General features: G+C 36.5%; 2 protein-coding genes across 2 annotated transcripts; one reads left to right on the plus strand and one right to left on the minus strand.

Annotated features, from left to right (window-relative positions):
• Positions 1-580: 580 nt before the first annotated feature.
• On the minus strand, positions 581-9839 carry LOC128991672 (uncharacterized). Its single transcript, XM_054414765.1, has 4 exons — positions 9796-9839; positions 4740-4975; positions 3866-4095; positions 581-816 (listed from the first exon to the last, which is right to left on the minus strand). The coding sequence occupies exons 2-4, from the start codon at positions 4968-4970 to the stop codon at positions 714-716; spliced, it is 564 nt and encodes a 187-aa protein (XP_054270740.1). The 5' UTR covers positions 4971-4975; positions 9796-9839; the 3' UTR covers positions 581-713.
• Positions 9840-11569: 1730 nt separating this feature from the next.
• On the plus strand, positions 11570-20106 carry LOC128991698 (trimethyllysine dioxygenase, mitochondrial-like). Its single transcript, XM_054414796.1, has 7 exons — positions 11570-11639; positions 14569-14666; positions 15158-15273; positions 15985-16187; positions 17175-17350; positions 18830-19051; positions 19836-20106. The coding sequence occupies exons 2-7, from the start codon at positions 14572-14574 to the stop codon at positions 20104-20106; spliced, it is 1083 nt and encodes a 360-aa protein (XP_054270771.1). The 5' UTR covers positions 11570-11639; positions 14569-14571.
• Positions 20107-20216: the final 110 nt, after the last annotated feature.

Here is a 20216-nt window from a genome sequence, read left to right on the forward strand (position 1 = left end):
TTCAAAAAGTAGTTTCTGTAGAAGTTATTATTTGGTATGGAGATTCACTGGGACACTGATCAGAGGTATGCATAAGTCTTTAGTTTTAAGGTTGACCTTGACAATCAATCGCAACATTCTATGTTGTGTAAAGACAATAAACAATAAACCTTCCTGATTTCTGAATCTGTTTCAAACTACCTCATTTGCTGACTATACAATGTTTGCCGAGATAGCATTAGAATATTTTGACAATATCCTATACTTTTATATGAGCAGTCGATTTTCCCTCGCCCTAAGGCCTAAACTAGAGCTTGGGAAACGACTACTTTCATTGATGTCAGCTGTTATCGAAAATAGTTACATTCATTACACAGTGATGAAAAATATATTTCATAGTAAATCAATTGAACTAGGATTAAGGCTCAAATACAGCTGCTGCTCCTAGCTATATTCTTCTGTACTTGCAATGTTCCTCAATGTCATGTAACAAGTGCATGAAACTGTTTCCGTTAAACAGTTGACCTATGATTTTTTTTTCCCATCAGAAGCCACTTTTATACCTTTACGCCTTTATTAGTATTTCAGGGAAATAGATTCAATTTATATATATTTAGAAGAAGTTTATTAAAAAACAGTTACATAAATAAATATTAAAAGCTAAATTATAGAAACAACATTTATCAACGTGTAGCTTATTAAATATGTTTAAGGTGGTAGTATAACGCTGAGTTTTAATCTATGACAGGTTTTGGTAGAGCTTTTATTTCTAATTCTGTGACTAAATTATCCAGAGTGGCAAACACTGCAGTAATTCCATTGATCACCTCCGTATACCTGAAAAAATATTCATGTATGTAATAATGTACTACACTTGTAAAATCAGACTGCATGTCAAAGATCATGGATTTAGAGACCATCAGTGGCAGCAATAAGAGCCCGCGCCCCCCCCCCCCGCAAGTTTGTTTGCTGGGCCCCCCTCTCCCAATAATCTTTAAAAACATTATCACATGTATTACCACCTAAATTTGCACTTAAGCTTGGCACGCCATCTCCGAGGCGTCATCATCATCTTTCATGAATGCGGCAAAATCGTGAATACTTCCCGTAGTCATGGAAACATTATCATAGTCTACCGTGATTGCAACCAAAACCTAGGACATCATCAGATAAAAAACATCATCGTCTCAACATTCACGTCCCAATCTCTAATATTTTACACAACCCGTGGTGACGTGAAAATAATTTTTTCCGCAATCGCGGCAAAATCCTAGATATATCTCTCGCAGGAAAAGAAACGTGAATATCGACAATGTCATGGTAATTGTGGTAAAAGCGTAGGCCTAATCTTTCAATTTCGTGAGCGTGATCCACGCGGACATAAAAGCTTTAAATTGGGACTTTAAAATTGGGCATTGTATTGAGTACTGAGAAAATCCGCTCGATGAGCTTGATTTTCTGACTTTGAGCTTGATCTCACAAGCTTGTAGGCCAGGCTCTGCTCGGCCTAAAAATCAACATTATATAAGCAAATCCAAAGCCAACCGATTTTGAACCGATCTAATTGGGATCGAGGCCTAGGCCTATAGGTAAGTAACATTTTTAGCGAATTTCCCATATAGGGAATAAGCTATTACCGTAGTACTCATGGTAAGACCTGGACCTGGGACCGATTTTTTTTTGTTTTGAGTTCCCTAGAGGCCAAAAACACCATCCGTTCAAATTCATATATATATATATATATATATATATATTTATATATATATATATTTATATATATATATTTATATATATATATATTTATATATATATATAAATATATATATATTTATTTATATATATATTTATATATGTGTCCGTTAGCGCGATAACTCGAGCAAAAACGATCCGATTTTGATGAAATTTGGTACAAACGTATAAACCTACGTTTATTCGAACGAGTTCGCGAACCAGCATGATCGGACCATGGGAACGGGGGTTTATGGGGGGTTTTATGGGGTAAAAATGGGTTTTTCCACTTTTGACTCAAAAAACATAAATTTTTGCAATTTCTTTCCAAACCATTTTGTAGAGCTTAAAAAAACAAATAATTTAGTATATTGAAGCGTTATAATGCACCTAATGGTTACGGAGAAAATTTCAAAAAATTGTAAATTTAAAATTCCCATGTTGTTCTTATGGAGAATAAGTAAACTGTTGTAGTTTGCTTGTTTATTAACATTTTTTGCCCAAATTTGGAAAATGTTTTTATTTCTTACTAACTATTAACATTTTACATAAAAAACACTTTTGCCCTCCCTGTTGCAGCAAACCTAAGTATGTGTTAAACTGATTCTATTTAAATAGGGAATAAATGTGATATTTTTAAGGAGACATTTTAGTGTAAATCCAATCAGGCAAATGGAAATTTGCTTAGTCTGCAGGTTTGCTGCGGCGGGGGTATTTACCTGACTCAAAGTAAACAAATCTAAAGTGCGAAGCAAACAAAATTTAAAGTGCATACTCCTAATAGTAAGAAATGAAATGAAAATCCTTCCTTAGCGTCAATGAAAGAAAGAAATTATTTATTAGCTTAGTGCCCTAGCCACCTATTCACCGATTTTATCGTAAAAAAATTGTCAAGTTCATTTATTCAACGATATAAACCACTTTATAACGATATAAACAACTTTATAACGATATAAACAACTATGTAGTTCTTTACATCGTTGCATTTAGTTGAATCATTATAGAGCAGGGCTCTGGTTTGACCCCCCGGGGCGGAGATCCTCCTAGGCCCGGGGCCATATTGGTCCTTAAATATGGCCCTATTATAGCGCCTTCACACAGTCCACGAGGACAGTTGATGCAACCTGCATGACTGACGATAATTATTTTACTTCGGTCTAGTAATAGTGTCAGTTTAGTTGTTGTAGGCTACTTGTCCTAGTCCTCTTACTGGGTTTAACAAAGTTTTGTCATCAAAACGTATGGTAATTCTCATATAAATATGTTATGTTGTTATGATAGGGCCACTGGAAACCATACAAGGTAAATAGGAGCAAAGAAATTAAAATGAACTTAACTTAAGAAACGTTAATACCTACAGTCATATTCATCTTGCAGTACGGGACATTTAAGAGCTACACTTTTCTTGTAATAGCTTCAGGAATTGAGTGCATATGAAGAGAGATCACATGATACACTGAGCGATGTAAAAGGTTTTAAACTGACAGAATTATAATTATTGAGTGTGCAATAGTCAGTGTGTAGAAAAGCCTCAGTAGGCATAAAATACACACACAGAGCTTTATATGGCAAGGCATTCTAAAGACATTTTTCCTACATTTAACTGACAAAGCGGGCTTCCTTGCACTGATTATGGCTAATTGCTGCATTTACTTACTTTTGCCACACTCTAGTAATCCAACCAAACAGCACAATAAAGTGGAGAGCATATTAAATGTGGAGAGCATATTAAATGTGGAATTAACTCTAAAAATGAATATCAAATTAAATTCAGACAGAATATGAAACTAGTGTTTAATTGAATCAAGGAAAATATAAAGGGAATAATCAAATATAGAAACAAACATATGACTTAAATAATAAATCAACATTATGTAACTTTTTTTGTAACTATGTTCGTGTTCATGTTTGTGTGTAGATGTACAATAGTGTATTGACGACCTTCTGATGAAGTTATTTTGACCTGAAGATGACTTCTTCGTGAAGTCGAAACTAGTTGCGTGCCTTGGCAATAATTTGGATTACATAGAAGCAGGCATTTACACCGATTTATATATTCAACCGCGCACTAGTTACACAAATAACTAGTCTATATAACTGAGCTTAGAGAATAAGTAAGTTAATGAAAACTATTTACAGTCTACACAATAGTGATTACCTAGACACAAGGTCTTGTATCCCGTCGTCAACCAACTCATACTTTTCTCGCTGCTCGACCATCGTAGTGGTCAGTTTCGCAAGTTGCCTTAGCAACAATGGAATGTTACGCAGCTGCTCACTCTCCAAGCTGGGGCTCAGTTCCTTCAATCGGACAAGTTGTCTTGTCACTTCCTCCAGGTGAGACTCCATTGAGAGAATAAAAGCAACTTTTGCAGCACTGTCTATAACCTGTAGTACAGACAAATTACAAGAATTACAAGCCTGGATATGTACACACTGCTTCAAAAACACGCTTTAAATGTCAATGAGCCCAAGTTAATTTTTTTCTCTGATTTGATGATATCTGAGTGATTTATCTAACTTAAATTGTATTAGTTTAATACCACTGCTACTCTATTTTACATAAAAATTGTCACCTGAAATTACTACGTACATGTACTTCAATAGTTTAACAATATAAAAATGATTTACGTTTCCTTTTGCGTCAAGCGATCCTTGTATTGGTTAAAATCAACTACAGCTTTTTCATGCCGCTGAGGCATATATTTTCAGGTTGTCGAACGTCAAGATAAAAGAGTTTTCATCCGTGGATGAGTTTGTCTATAATTACTGTTGTACATAAAATACACGAATGGGAGTGGTTTGTGATAAGAGAGTCAACTTGACACAAATCATATATAGGCTAATATTTCTATATCTCTACTTATACTAAACAAGTGTAATGTTTAGCATGAGTTGCGTGAAGTCATTACGACTGTTAACACTTTCAGCATAAAGTATCTCATTCTCTTATTTAAGATAAAGTGCTACAGTCCATCACTTGCTGTCCGTCTAAAGCACAGCAATACAAGAAGATAGTCTGAAAAACCTACCGAGTCTTCAAACATCGGATCAAGTACGGCTTCAAGCTGGTCCAGACGTTTGACAGCAGCAGTCATCTTTTCTCGGCCGGACAGAGCAGATGACACGACACGTTGAACCTCCAACAAAGAGTCAACGGCAGAAGACTGAGGAAGAGCTACATCCTCTCCCTGGCTCTCCCCAAACACTCTCAACTCCAACAACCGCACTCTGTCTTCCAATACCCCAACAGGATCCTCCATTGTGCCTATAGGAAGGGTTTGGTCACTAGTTGTAATCAACATTAAAAATAACACAGATATAACTGCAAAGAAACCTATTATATGTTTAAGGTGAAATTTTAATTCAATCTATACCTATTAAATATAGATATTAATTTTCTGTTAAAGAGGGCCACTCTTTTACAGTGTGCTGCGGCATTTAGGTTAGGCTGGTTTGATTCGTTCAGTTTAGACGAATAGAAATTGATGTTTAGGTAAATTTATATCTTAAAAAACCTTTGCGACTTAACTCATCAATTAGAGTTTTTCTAAAATGATTAGCTATTTTTAACCTTGTTTGTTATTATCATAATCTAAACTTAGCTAAACTGAACTAAGCTAATCATCCTGCCAAAGCACAATGGCGAAAGAGTCTTTTTGGTCAGACCCTATGACCTTTAATTTACATATATAATACGCCAAACATACAATCGATATTTATATCACATATAAACTATATATCCAATTTAAACAATATTTTATCCAATAATTTATGGTAAGTTGTGGAACTGTCCCTACAATCCATACACTTGCATTGATAAGTCTAGGAGATTTGGCGGGCGAAAGTATGACTCATCTGACATCGTTTGATTCATAACGAAACAAGGAAAGTCCTAAAAACATATTTATGATAACCCAGCATCAACACTTTGGGGGGGACAAATGGGGGTCCTCCGGGGGGCTTGGGGGGTGTGGAGCATTTGGAATTTTCAAAGCCGTTTGGTGACTTTCTAAAGCCATTTTTAACACCTAAAACCGTGCCCAACTGTCCATAAACTCCCATTTCACCTGTTGTTTGTCATGAGCAAATAGACATCTTAAAAATTAAACTATGATGATCGCATTAATGAATTTCAAAACACACTGTAGACTACGGTCATATTCTCCTAAAAACCGTTGGGTGACTTTCTACAGCCAGTTTTAACGCCTAGAACTGTGTGCAAAACCTCACATTTCCCCATTTATTTGTCATGAATAAGTAGACATTTTTAAAACTAACTATGACGATTGCATTCATAAATCTCAAAACATATTGTAGGCTACGGCCGTATCCTCACAAAAGTTGTTTACTGACTTTCTAAAGCCATTATTAATGTCTATATATGTGTCCAACTGACCAAAAACCTCCCGTTTCACTTGTTATTTGTCTTTGTCATGAGCAAGTATTCATTTTAAAAATCAAACTATGACGAACTTGCATTCATGAATTTTAAAACATAGGCATACTGTAGACTACGAAGCCATATCTCCTAAAAGCCTTTAGAACTGTTCCCAATTGTCATAAAACCTTCCATTTCAATATGTCATGCAAACAAGTAGACACGTTTTATAACCTTACGTTTTTCTCCATTTCATAGATCTGTTATAATGTGTAGCCTATAGTATCGAATTCAGTAATAGCATTGCCTATATTAACTTTAACACTAGTGTTTATATAGTCTACTAAGTTATAGGCCTATAGGCTACTGGTGCTACCGCTGATTGCTGATTGATGCCTATGTAAAGTCAGTGGCTAGCAGGCAGTTTCACAACTATATAACTATGAGTATGGGACATAAGGAAATCAGCTGTTTTCCCGTCCTCGCTCGTGCGCTACATGGTCCTTAGTAGGCTACATTTATGGTTGGCACCAATGTTGGACTGGTAAACATGGATGGTTTAACTTACCTATTGATGTTCATCCCTGCTAGGTAATATTGTCAGCATAGCTAATCCATTTAGCCTTACTAATCAATAAGGGTAGACTTATGTATCTGTTGGCACAAACAACCAAATTAAAATATCGATCGATATATCGAATGAAACAATCGAACAATCGATATTTTCGTTCGGTTGTTTGTGCCAACAGATATAGAAGTCTACCCATTAATTGAGCGGAGCGAGCGAAGCGAGCAAAGCTCTTATACGTCGACTTTTATGCATTTCGTAATACGCAAACTCCTCCTAGACGGCTGAATCAATCGTTTTCAAATTTTGGATGGTGATAAAGACCATATCGGTGAGTGCCAACATCTATATGGCGTTAAAAATAACTCTCAGGAATCCGCCCCACTGGGTCTCAAAGTTTCAATGTAATCCTTATGGAAGCAGTATTTGACACATAAACAAAGACATATGATCAGCTGTTGACTTTTGAATGCAGTAGATAAAGAAATAGCTGATAGCAATATTCCACAGATATTAGAACAGAAACGGTATGAATCATAAATATAATCAAATGACGACACTAGCTTGAGGTCCGTGAGGTAGGAATTGCTAAAGGAAATACTAAAGGTGAGCAGTCTGGAGTGTGGAAACTGCTTATGACGATTAGATTTAGGTATCTGCATTCCTAAAACTCTATGGGAAGGGAGGAAACGGGTACGCGACGTAGGAAGTGGCGAAGGAAGTACTAAAGGTGATCAGTCTGGAGTGTGGAAACTGTTTATGACGATTAGATTTGGGTATCTGCATTCCAAAAATTATAAGGGAAGGGAGGAAAACGGGTCCGCGACGTAGGAAGTGATAAAGGAAGTAGTCAAGGCAAGCTGTCCGGAGTGTGGGAACTGTTTATGACGATTAGATTAAGGTATCTGCAATCATAAAATGCTATGGGAAGGGAGAGAAAAGGTCCGAGACGTAGGAAGTGGTGAAGGCAGTAGTCAAGGTGAGCTGTCCGGAGTGTGGGATCTGTTTATGACGATTAGATTAAGGTATCTACAATCATAAAATGCTATGGAAAGGGAGGGAAACAGTTGCGTGGCGTAAGAAGTGGCGAAGGAAGTAGTAAATGCGAGAAGAGTCTGGAGTGTGGGAACTGTTTATGACCATTGACGTAGGAAGTGGTGAAGGGAGTAGTAAAGGCGAGCAGTCCGGAGTGTGGGAACTGTTTATAACGATTAGATTAAGGCATCTGCAATCAGAAAATGCTATGGGAAGGGAGGAAAACGGATCCGCGACGTAAGAAGTGATGAAGGAAGTAGTCAAGGCGAGCTGTCCTGAGTGTGGGAACTGTTTATGACGATTAGATTAAGATATCTGCAATCATACAATGCTATGGGAAGGGAGGAAAACGGGTCCGCGACGTAGGAAGTGATGAAGGAAGTAGTCAAGGCGAGCTGTCTGGAGTGTGGGAACAGTTTATTACGATTAGATTAAGGTATCTGCAATCATAAAATGATGTGGGAAGGGGGGAAAACATGTCCACGATGTAGGAAGTGGTGTAGGAAGTAGCTAGTCAAGGCAAGCTGTCCGGAGTGTGGGAACTGTTTATGACGATTAGATCAAGGTATCTGCAATCCCAAAAAGGCTATGGGAAGGGAGGTAAACAGGTCCGTGACGTAGGAAGTGGTGAAGGAAGTAAAAAATGCGAGCAGTCTGGAGTGTGGGAACTGTTTACGACGATTAGATTATGGGATCTGCAATCCTAAAATGCTATGGGAAGGGAGAGAAAAGGTCCGAGACGTAGGAAGTGGTGAAGGCAGTAGTCAAGGTGAGCTGTCCGGAGTGTGGGATCTGTTTATGACGATTAGATTAAGGTATCTACAATCTTAAAATTCTATGGGAAGAGAGGGAAACAGGTCCGCGACGTAAGATGAGGTGAAGGAAGTAGTAAGGTGAGCAGTGTGGAGTGGGGGAACTGGAAACCGTTTGTAGCAGTTCGATTAATGTATCTGCAATGCTGAAATGCTATGAGAAGGAATGGAAGCATCCCCACGACATAGAAAATGGTGAAAGAAGTAGTAAAGGCTAGCAGTGCGGAGTGTGGGGAATGTTTGTGGCAATTAGATTAACGTATCTAAAATACTAAATTGCTATGGAAAGTGATGAAAACAGGTCCTTGAAGTAGGAAATGGCTTAGAAAGTAGTAAAGTATGAGCATATTGTGAAAACCGTCTGTGGCAGTTAGCTTGATGTATCTTTAATCCAAAAATGCTATGAGAAGCGAAGGAAACAAGTCTATGACGTAGGAAATGGTGAAGGAAGTAGTAAGGCTTGCAGTGCAGAGTGTGGGAACTGTCTTTGGCAATTACATTAATGTATCTGCAATCCTAAAATGCTATGGGAGGAGAGGGAAATAGGCCCACGACGTAGGGGTTGAGGGAAGTAGTAAAGGTGAGCGTGTTGAGTGTAGGAATGGTTTAATGTATCTGCAATGCTAAAACGCTATGGGAAGAGACTGTACACTGTAGGTTAAAATAATTACAAAGCACGAATCGATACATATTTCGATACATGCAATCCTTTACAATAGAAAATTACTGAGTTGACAACAGCTGATTTTTACTCCATAGAGGCTAAAAACTACATCCTAAAGAGTAAAATTCTACTTTAGACCTGCAACGCATGCATTAAAAACGACTAGTATTACTGCAGTATGACCAAAACAATATAATATAAACCCTTGATGACTCCGCTCAATTTTGTGGATGCCTCTGCAAACGCCACCTAGTAATAGACTGGGCCAAACTAACACAAGATAACATAGGCCTGGACTAACTTAGTGTGAGGATAGGCCTATCCTGTGGGAAAATAAAACGTGACAATACTGTATGATGTTTTTTTTCTAAAACAGGATTAGAAATTCTAAGTATAATTAACTTTTAGCAGATGCTATGGTAAAAAGAACTTGAATATGATGGCCCTAATATGAACTTGGTATCAAATTATTTCATGTTTATATTAGGCCTAGTCTACCCTATGCCTAAAAATAACTCAACTGAAAAGTCAAGCTTAATTTCGACTTATGCTGGCGAAGAATTTACATTTTTAACATATATGCCTAAATAACCAATAAGCTCTTCTGAAGTAATATAAGTAGGCCTACCTTAATATGATATTTTGTTTATTGACGTGACGTCGGTGTTGTTGGATGGAATGGGCACACGGAAGGGACTAAGGCTAAATGTGTAATGACGTCATATCGCTAGTGGTTATTGTCTTCTCTTGAGGCGACACGATTACCGTAACGAAACGATGTGATTTCAGCGGCGTTCGTGGCATAGTTGGTAGCGTTTCGGATTGCTGTTCAGGAGGTCCGGGGTTCGAAACCCACTGACAGCATTAACTTTTTGTCAACAAATTTTTCATATCAGCAAGTTTGGTTGGTTAGGTTAGGTTATGACAGTTTAATTTTATAATACTAAATTTTAAAATTAATTTTATAATTAATTAAAAATTATAAGTAATCATTAATTAGATTTTTATCTTATATAGTTTTTATATTATCAGCAAGTCTGGTTGGTTAGGTTATGTTATGACAGTTTAATTTTAAAAATTAAAAATTTATTTTATAACTTTAAAACAATATTTTATAATTAAAAAGTTAATTTTATAACAAAAAATTAAAAATTAATTTAAATTTTTTCAACTTACCAGTCCTAGCGGCGAACGCTGACACTACAAGATATGTTAGCCTTAGTCCCTCCCGTGTGCCCCACCGGTTGTTGGATGGATAGGATAACATAACCTTAACCAAACCAATCTGAAAGTGAAGTGACAGAATACAGAAAGAGAAAAATCTTTTTTGTACTTTGCTGCTTTTAACAGCATAAACTGAATGCTATGCAGCTTTTGCTCCTACTCCCCTCCTTTTGGGATGCCATAGATTAAGAATTTGTATATACTGGCTTTCGCAACTGGTTGGGAGGACGCAGTTTGTTTACCATCCATAAGAATCATGGTGGAATTCCTTCCACCATTTATAAGAATCTATCCATAAGAATTTTTAATTTACATTTTTATTTTCTCTGTAACCAATAGTCATAATCTCTTACAAAATGGTTTAGAAATATATTGCAACATTTAACATTACCCATAGTCCACCGCAAACTCATTAGAATATAGGTTTACACGTTTCTACGAAAAAGAAATGCCAAAAATAGATTTCTTACTCGGTTAACCATGCTAATGGACACGCAAACTTAATATAGTATTCTGTAAATCGATTTTTGAACAGATGGTGTTTTTACCTCTGGTAAATTTAACACAAAAATTAGCTAATATAGGTTTAAATTACCTGTTTTCTGTAAAAACGATCGTCTTGGTAGTAATCATACTACCAAGATGATCGTTTTGACAGAAAACAGGTGATTTAAACCTATATTAGTTATTCAGGCGATCTAGAGGCCATTCCATCATTAAAAAAATTAAATTGGTCCTGGGTCTTACCCTTACCACCTTGGACTATGGCTTACCATGAGACTTACGGTAATACAGTCAAAAGGTAACGCTTTATTCCCTATATGAGAAATTTGTATCAAGGTTTTTGTCCAGATTCCAGACGAACATTTTTCCCTGAAAATATTTTACCAGAAGGACCGTTTCTTAAATAGTTTTATCAATTTGGTACTTAATGGTGATTGGTGTCGTCAGTTAATGGTAATCCCATTAGCTTGCAATTTTTAATCTATGCTGAGCCTTACTAGATTTTCATAGCTACTTGAATTAAAGGCCACGGTCGCGGCAACAAAAATGCCACAATGTCAATCACAGTTCACAACAATAACAAACAAACATAACCTAACTTTGTTAACTAACATTGAACATGTAATGATGTAATTGAAACATGTAATGTAACTTTTTGTAATAACACCAGCAGCCTGAGGGTAGCTTTTGGTACTTTGGAATTCTATTTTCCAGTGTTTTAATTGTACAAGAAACAGTCAGGAGGTAGCATAAACCATCAACTTCTCAACTTGGCTCATTATAACTTAAACTTTACCTTACCTAATTTAAGTGCTGTCACAAATTCACATAAAGAACAGGTTACTCACAACTTATTATTATTAAGCCAAATCAACCATACAATCAACGTTAGACATTTCAAAATAAAAGTAATATACATTACTTCATAAGGTTGTAAAACTGTTTCCTACAGGTTATTACCAGCACCAGTCCAAAAAAAACCCGGACACTGTAAAAGCTTTTAGGGTATTCCTTAGAACCTTGCAGGTAACAAAGAATTCTCTTGACTTGGTGTAAATTTTTGATGGTTGGACTAGTCACATTCTGTGCCACCATACGAACTGCATAGCAGTCTTTTGCTTTTTTGGACGAAAAGCGTGGACAAATCCATTTATGAAAGAATTTCTAAGTATATCCATTTGAGAATATCTTGGAAACTAAGGCAAGAAGAAATAATGAATGATGGAGAAGAAATGAATATAACCTTTTTTGTAGAGAATTTTAACATCTTTATTTTTATAGTTTAAATTTTTCCGTACGATGCACAGTTTTCAGTGTAGAAGTAAAACTAAAAAAGGTGTCTTTTCCCCCCTCTCTTTGCTGAAGCAGCAGGGCTAGGGGGGCTGGGACTTTTAGTATTTTTATCTTCTAACTACCCCAAACACATTCCCACAAAAAATCCCCCCTCCATGTCCTCTACAACCCCTTTAGTGACTGGATTCATAGGACCTCATAGATCTCCACTATTTCTCCTGCCATTTTTGGCTTTACAGTCCGAGAATGGTGTGTTTCTCTGTGTTGCTTGCCTTATACACAACCTTCACAAATTCATTCTCCACCTTGACATACAGTAATTCCCCTGCTTTGCTTTTAATACTTTAACGTGTGTCTTATTTTGATGAGCCAGAGATTCAGACCAATCTTGGATAGTTTTCTTTCTGTTTGCTACTAAACACTGGTTCAGCTTCTGCAAACAGAATGATCAATTTCAATTTCATAGAGTCCATTTACACACAATGTCCATACAGTTGAGCAACGTTATTCTTCATGAAGACACATTTTTCTTTAGTTACGTTGAAACCAAATCTTTGTTCATTGTTGTGCTGACTGACATCAGGTTCCTTCCTAGCTCAGGAACATCATACATTTTCTATAGCTGTGATGTATTGGTTTTTACTGATATTCATACTTAGTTACTCGAATGAATACTTCCCTCTCCAATGGCCTCAATATCTTCACCATACAGTGACGTTAATTGGCAAAGCTCTGATATGTGTGAAAGAAGTCACTCGGGAAACACATAATGTTGCGATGCCCCAAAGTCTGCAATTAAGTTGTCGTTGTTTTTCCTGTTCTACTTTGCTACAAAACACAAAAATAGGCCACTGTGACCTTCCCAAATAGGAAGCAAACCAATCTTGCGCCACTTGCAATTACACTGAGCTACCACATATAAATATAGACCAACAATAATTATATCCGGGTGACATTTAATTGCTAAGCATTTGTTTTGGCTTGAAACTGTCAGATATTGTATTTGCATAGGTTTATGTGTATTCCTATAATAGTTGTGCCTGCATATCTGGAAAAATTCACACGAAATATGCAAACCAACTGCTGTTCTGAGAAGGTTTCAACTGACTACAAGTTCCCTGTCCGTAGAACGGGTAGGCTACACAGCTAGTTTTTTATAAATCCATGTTAGTTGGGGACAAATAGTTTTACGTTTTTCAAGAAAGTACAGGAAATTCAAAATCACCTCCTCACCTAATGAAAACATTTTGAACATTTTATAAGATAAACTGATGTGTATATAGTTATTGCAAAGTGTTCCATCATAGATGATCTATTATATTATTAATTTATCTATAGTTTCATATCCTTTGTTAAACAATTATTTAACAACTACTGCTTTCAGGGATAATCAAAATGTCCCTTTGACAAAGGTGTGTTTACTTGGTGAGATAACAGTCTAACTTAGCTACATATTCGCTAATTATCTTCAACATTTCGGGAGGAATATCATCAACTCCTACCCACGTTTTACTTTCCATTGCATTTTAATGCTTGTGACGGGGGTAAGAATAGTATATTTCGTACCTAGGGCCGAAAATGAGGTTTTGCCGGCTCGAGATAGTTTTGAAGTTCGAGACGAAGTCGAGAACTTAAATCGATCGAGAGCTGCAAAACCATTTCGGTCCGTGGTACGAACGCTATTTTTCACCACACTATACCCTATTAGGCCTACCACTATTCACCACTATAATAATGCACACTGATCGTCAACACAACTACAACTTTAAGGTTATGTGAAGAAATAATTTGAGGAATCAGCAAAAATATAAATAAATAGTTGCCAGGCAACGGTGACAATAACACAATTCTATATTGCAATGCTATGGATTTTGATTGTGTATTTAAAACGCATTCATGTTTTAAGTAAGTAAGCGGACAGCTGATTTTGCGGCCCCGGCCTGTAAAAACCTGCTCGGTCCCCAAATTGGCGACAGCTGGCATGGCCAGCAAAACGTAACTTTCAGCCTCCAATTAACGTATGTAATATAGCCAAAAACATCATAGTGTGGTGAAAAATATTTTTGAGTTTTGGATTTTTGTTTGTCATTATGCATCATTATTTCGCTAGTTAAATTATCCCCTGGGTAAAGTGTTTATTGAGAGCCTAACATACTGTTTTCCTGCTCATTAATTTAATCTCCTTCTCTATTTACAAAATGAGTAGTTTTCCTGTCTTTCCCATCGTTTGACGATTACCAATTAATTGTCATCCAGATGGTCTTGATATAGAAGTTTGGTTAAGGTTGTTTGGATGGGTTAAAACTTAGATTAGATGTGTGTCAGTTTTTTAGGTGAGTGTATGCGTACATCAGCATAATGTCTGTACTTTTATTTTTAGGAAATGATTTCAGTAACTGACTCGTTCTTTGAATTCAAAAGGGAAGTGTCAAATCCTAAGGTCAAGCTGAGTTTTGAATGGTTGCGTGAAAACTGCAGGTAGGTCCTAACTTACGGAAAATGACTAAAATATTCTAGTCTCATTCTGTTGTCGACCATCAAAATAAATTAGCAAGCTTAAACTTATTGTTGTTCATTACTTGATCATTTAGTTTTGTATAAACGTGTGTGCTTTCTTACAACAAAATGGACCCTAGTATTTTTAATTATGCATTTAAAAAAATTAAAACATTTTTATGGAATTTAACTCAACATAATATGATCTATAGGACCTATATTTTATTTAGAAATGTCAGTTGAGATTAAAAAAATGTTATCCTCAGTGTCATTAACATGCAATTAATCTACTGAGAGGAAAATATATTTTTAAATCTTCTGAATATATTATTCTTGCAATAGGATCACACATGGGTGAGCCAGCTGAACTCTCATCTCCTTTTAAAACTCCCTTGTTTGAGAATTGTCTTTGGGAGATCCACAAATGTATTCAAAGCACTTTCCTCACCTGTCTGAACAATTCATTGTTATAGGTGCAATATTTGCTACAACAATATAACCAACCAACGTAACATAAGAATTATTGACATAGATCCCAGTATACAGCCGCTCAATTTTTCTACTTGTGGAAAAGAATTTGTTGTTAACTGTGAGTAAAAATATCTTAGTACCGTAGCTGGTATCATTAACCGACACATATGAATCAAGTTGACTTGAAGTAATATTTTTAATGACTGGTTTATATATTTATTAAACATTGAAAAGGCCTAATAGAATATTGACAAAAACACTTTAAACTCAATTTTTTTTACAAAATTTAGAAATATTTTATAAGATCTTTATTTAAAGGTATTTGTCAAGATATTTAAAGATATTTTTGAAATATTGTAATTTTAAAATATGATAGCTAACCATACCTAATAATTTAGCTGGGCAAACATTTTGATTAATCAATAAATATTTTCTTGTTACTTTTGTGTTAGAAAAAACTACAAGTTTTTATCCCATCTTAATGAACTCTTCGAAAAAAAATACACAAATGAAATAACTTATGGTTCTAAAACTTTTTTTAATTATTTTATTTTACTTGTTTTGACTATTTTCGCTTTTGTTTGATCCACTGTATAGTTTTTACTCATTTATGTTATCCTGTTCATGCAGCTAAAGATAAATTGAAACAGACACTAACTCTCATCATGTAAACTAACGTTATGTCCTTAGTTTCTTTGAAATTGTAGTAGTAAAAATAAATAAAGTTAATAAACCCTGAAATTCTATTTCTGTAGATTAAAAAATTAGAAAACCCAACTAGCAAATCCTCAACCACATGCCTATGTGAAACTTACAATTTTTCCCGCAGGGAGCGATGGACATAAATCTGTGTATGATTTGGAGTGGATTACAAGCCAGACCAAGGTGGAAAGTGGACCTCAAGAAGTACTGTGGTCCGGGGACGTGTCACGAGAGGTAGAACATGTGACGGTCAATGAGGTCAAGTCTCAACATGGCATTACTAGGCTGGTCAAGTCACTTCTGCAGTATGGAGTTGGGTTTGTCACTGATGTGAGCAAGTTATCATGAGATTCTAAAGTGCGTTAGGAAAATAAACACAAACTAACTTACCCAAGAAAAGAGCACCAGAGTTCAGACTGATAGCAGCACTCAAAAAGTTAATGATAAAATTAGATATTTCACAACTACAATGCTACAATGGGGCTTCAGACGAAAGTAGTCGGACTTAAAATTAATTGTGTTGTTAAGTTTTGGTGAGCTGTCAACGGCGTGGAACTGTTTTCTTGGTACCTAAGCTAGTTCCTTATCCATAATTTCTTCCTTATTGATCTAAGTGCTTTTACTCCAAAAAACTAAGTCTACAGTTATACAGAATTTTAATGAAATGGGGGGGGGGGGGGTGTTAATTGTTGTAACATTAGTTTCGAGAAAAATCTAATGTTTCCTGTATGTATCCCTTCAACCTTTAAGTTAAACAGTTTTTTTTACATTCGTTAAATTAGCTACACTCATTTTGTGATTCTTTGGTTATCTTATACTTAGAAATAAATTTTAGCTAGATATTTTTTACACAATTTGTTTTTGATCATGAAAAAGCTAAGTATCTTCCTTTGTTTAGTGAATTGAAGTCTTTGGTTTGTAGATTGTTGTGCAGCGGACGTTTAGAGAAACATTTAATACAACTCCTCCTCATTGAGTTATTGTTTAGGTTGTAGTATAGACAAAAATAATTAAATATAGACCGTCAGCTGTGCTGCAGTTACCATAGGTTCTGGCGCACACCGCTTGGAGCGCCATGTAGTTACGGCGTACGCGCTACGTAAACTACAGCGGTGTGCGCCGAAACCTATCGTAACCATGGTAACCGCAACACGGCTGACAGTCTATATTTAATTCTTTTTGTCTATGGTTGTAGTAAGTAATTATAAATACTAGATACAATTGGTACGGATTACACTGGCCTGAATGGGCCGATTTAATAAGAATATCTCATAATTTGCTATTATATCTTCTTAAAATTCACATTTCTGATCCAAGGTGGAGCCGAGCGTAGCTGCCACTGAGGAAGTGATCCGCCATGTTGGTCCTCCGCAGCACACCCTGTTTGGAGCAATGTGGGAGTTCAGTGACCAGATGGATCATCTGGACACGGCCTACACAAACCTAGCGTTAGACCCTCACACTGACACTTGCTACTTTATAGAGCCTGCAGGGTAGGCCCTTCTACCAATCCAGATGTAATTTTAACGACTAGACTACTTACCTCTTGTCGTTTTATTACCGTAATTATTATCTCATGTTTCTCTAGAACTGGTGCATCATCAGGTAGCAAAATACAAATAATGATTTATGTGTAAATTGGTTGTTAGCTAACTAGGTTACATTAAAAATAACACAAAACATTACAAACACGTAATCTAACATAAGAAAGATTAAAACCATATAGCCCTATCACATGTAACACGCAATGACGCAAGTGAGGAGTTATCAGCTAGATATTGTTTTACCAGTCTATGTTGTGTAGTATAATTTTTGTTTGCTATCACTTTGAAAATGGAATAGGATTTATAGTTTAATTGTTCATTGTGAATATGATCCTTTTTGTCTTCATTAATGAATCTATGTTTGCTATTCTAGAGAATCCACCCTGCTTTCTTCGTGACATATTTTGAGACAGTTTTTTCAAAGGTATTATGTTTGTCAATGACAAGTTGGGCAAATTTAGATCTCTGCAGGGCCGTATTTAGAATCTATGAGGCCCCGAGCGGCTCTCATCAGAGAGGCGCCTCTTTATTTTCTGATTCTTCTAAGGTCGGAACTTAAGTGCTAAGAAATATGTGTGGTATTGCTTCAACTTTATGAACTGACCTTTTGACCTTTTCTTGTTTGAACAATCCGATCGGCAAAAAAGACAAAAAGGCAATCGCGCCATTGCGGGGACAACATCTTCGTCTTCTGTGATCACGGCAAAATCTATAATGTTTCCTGTGGTTGCGGAAAACAGTGAACATTTTTCGCGATCGCGGGGACATCATATTCGTCTGTCTTCTCCAATCACGGTGGAATCATGAAAGTCTTTTATGGCCGCGGAGAAAAAGCATCTTGCCCGAACGCGTAGACGTAATCTTCGTCTGCTCCGATCGTGGCGTAATCATGAACTAATGTGGCCGTGAACATCTTGCATGATCGCAGAGACATCATCATCATCTTTGTCTCCTCCGATCTCAGTGAAATCATGAACGTCTCCTGTAGCCGCAGAGAAATAGTTAGCATCTTGCGCGAGCGCTGAGACGTAGTCTTCTGAATAGTGACTAACTTCTACATTTACGGCAAATAGTGAAGATCTTTTGCGGTTGCGGAGATTTCATCAACGTCGTCTGCAATTACGGCAAAACAGATTATCGGTGGAATAAATTTATCAATAAAAAAATTTTAGGCCCTAAGTGAGGCCCCTTCTAGGTTGAGGCCTCCCGCAACTGCCGTGTCAGCCGTTAGGGAAATACAGCCCTGGATCTCTGTTCATGGGCTCTAGGGTCAAGTTGATCTTTGTAATCTATTCCAAAGATTCGGCCAATGGGTCCTTCATAAAAGTCAGAACAGTAAGTACATTTGACCTTGTAACCCTCTATGAAGTTGAGGGGGACTTGGTAGTGGGTTCTTATCGTTATTTTAATTGTTCCCTGTTTTTACAGATTGATAATCTTCCATTGTATCAAAAGGAACTGTTCAGGAGGTCAAACACTTCTGGTGGATGGGTTTAGAGCCGCAAGACAAGTTGAGGTTGAGCATCCTCAACATTACGAGTGTTTGAAGACTGTTCACACAGAATACCAGTACATAGAGAAGGGCTATCACCTGTCACAAATGTCCCCCGTCATCAGCCATTGGCCTGAAGGAAAGATTAAACAAATTAGGTAAGTTTTCAGTTATTATTATTATTTTTTAAGACGTCAACAAAATGCTTTAAGATAGGCCTATTTAAAAATAATTTAAACTACTGACTCTCACAGCAAAAGCTAAGCTCCATATAGGGAAGCTATTACCGTAGGTCTCATGGTAAGACCTGGACCCAAGATCGATTTACTTTGAGGTCCCCAGAGGCCAAAAACGTCCTCCGTTCAAATTCACATATATGTATAATATATGTGCCCATTATCGTGATAACTCAAGCAAAAATTAACCGATTTTGAACGGGATTTTATGGAGGGGTTTCTAGGGTAAAAATTGGGTTTTCCAGTCTTGGCCTTAAAAAAAATAATTTTTTTTTTACAATTTTGTAGAGCCTAAAAAGAATTATTTAGTATAATAAAGTATTGTTGTATGCCTGACGGTTTAAATTAACGGATATAGGATTAAATTCACAGTGTAAATTATTAACAATTGCCATGTTATTCTTATGGAAACTGTTCTAGTTTGCTTGTTTATGGATATATTTCAATGAAATTTGGCTATTTTGTTTATTTCATTTCAAACTAAGCTATTGAAATTTCAATTAAGAAGAAACACCACATTACATCCTCTGTTGCAGCAAACCGAAGTACTCATTAAAATAATGTTATATAAATAGGAGATAAATCTGACAATTTTAAGGGAATATTTTAGTGGAAATATAGCAATTTAAATGAAAATTCGCTTAGTCTGCAGGTCTGCTGTGTTGGGGGTATTTTTTCTACAAGCATGATTCATGATTGATTACAGATACAATCTGTATGACCGAAGTGCCAGGCAGGTTCAGCCAAGTAGTGAGACATCACAGTTCTACAAGTCCCTCCGCAGCCTCACCTCTGCAGTAGTGAACCCTACAGACCAGTGGAGACTCACTCTAGTGCCAGGGACTGTAGTCTTCATCAACAACTGGAGAGTGCTGCATGGCAGGTCAGCCTACACTGGGGCTCGCACTATCACTGGCGCATACATCACTATGGGCAACCTGCTTAGTCGGGCTAGGCTGTTGAGACTGCTACTGTGATAAGGGTTGTTTACCATAGAAGTTTTAGCAGCAGATTTAAGTTTACCAAAGGTTAAAAGTTTCGCCAGAGAACAAGCAGGGAGTTGGAATAATTCAGTTTACCAATTCTG

The sequence above is a fragment of the Macrosteles quadrilineatus genome, unplaced genomic scaffold (assembly GCF_028750875.1).
Source record: "Macrosteles quadrilineatus isolate MER2022 unplaced genomic scaffold, UCM_ALF_1.0 Scaffold_4__1_contigs__length_99947679, whole genome shotgun sequence".
Taxonomy (NCBI): domain Eukaryota; kingdom Metazoa; phylum Arthropoda; class Insecta; order Hemiptera; family Cicadellidae; genus Macrosteles; species Macrosteles quadrilineatus.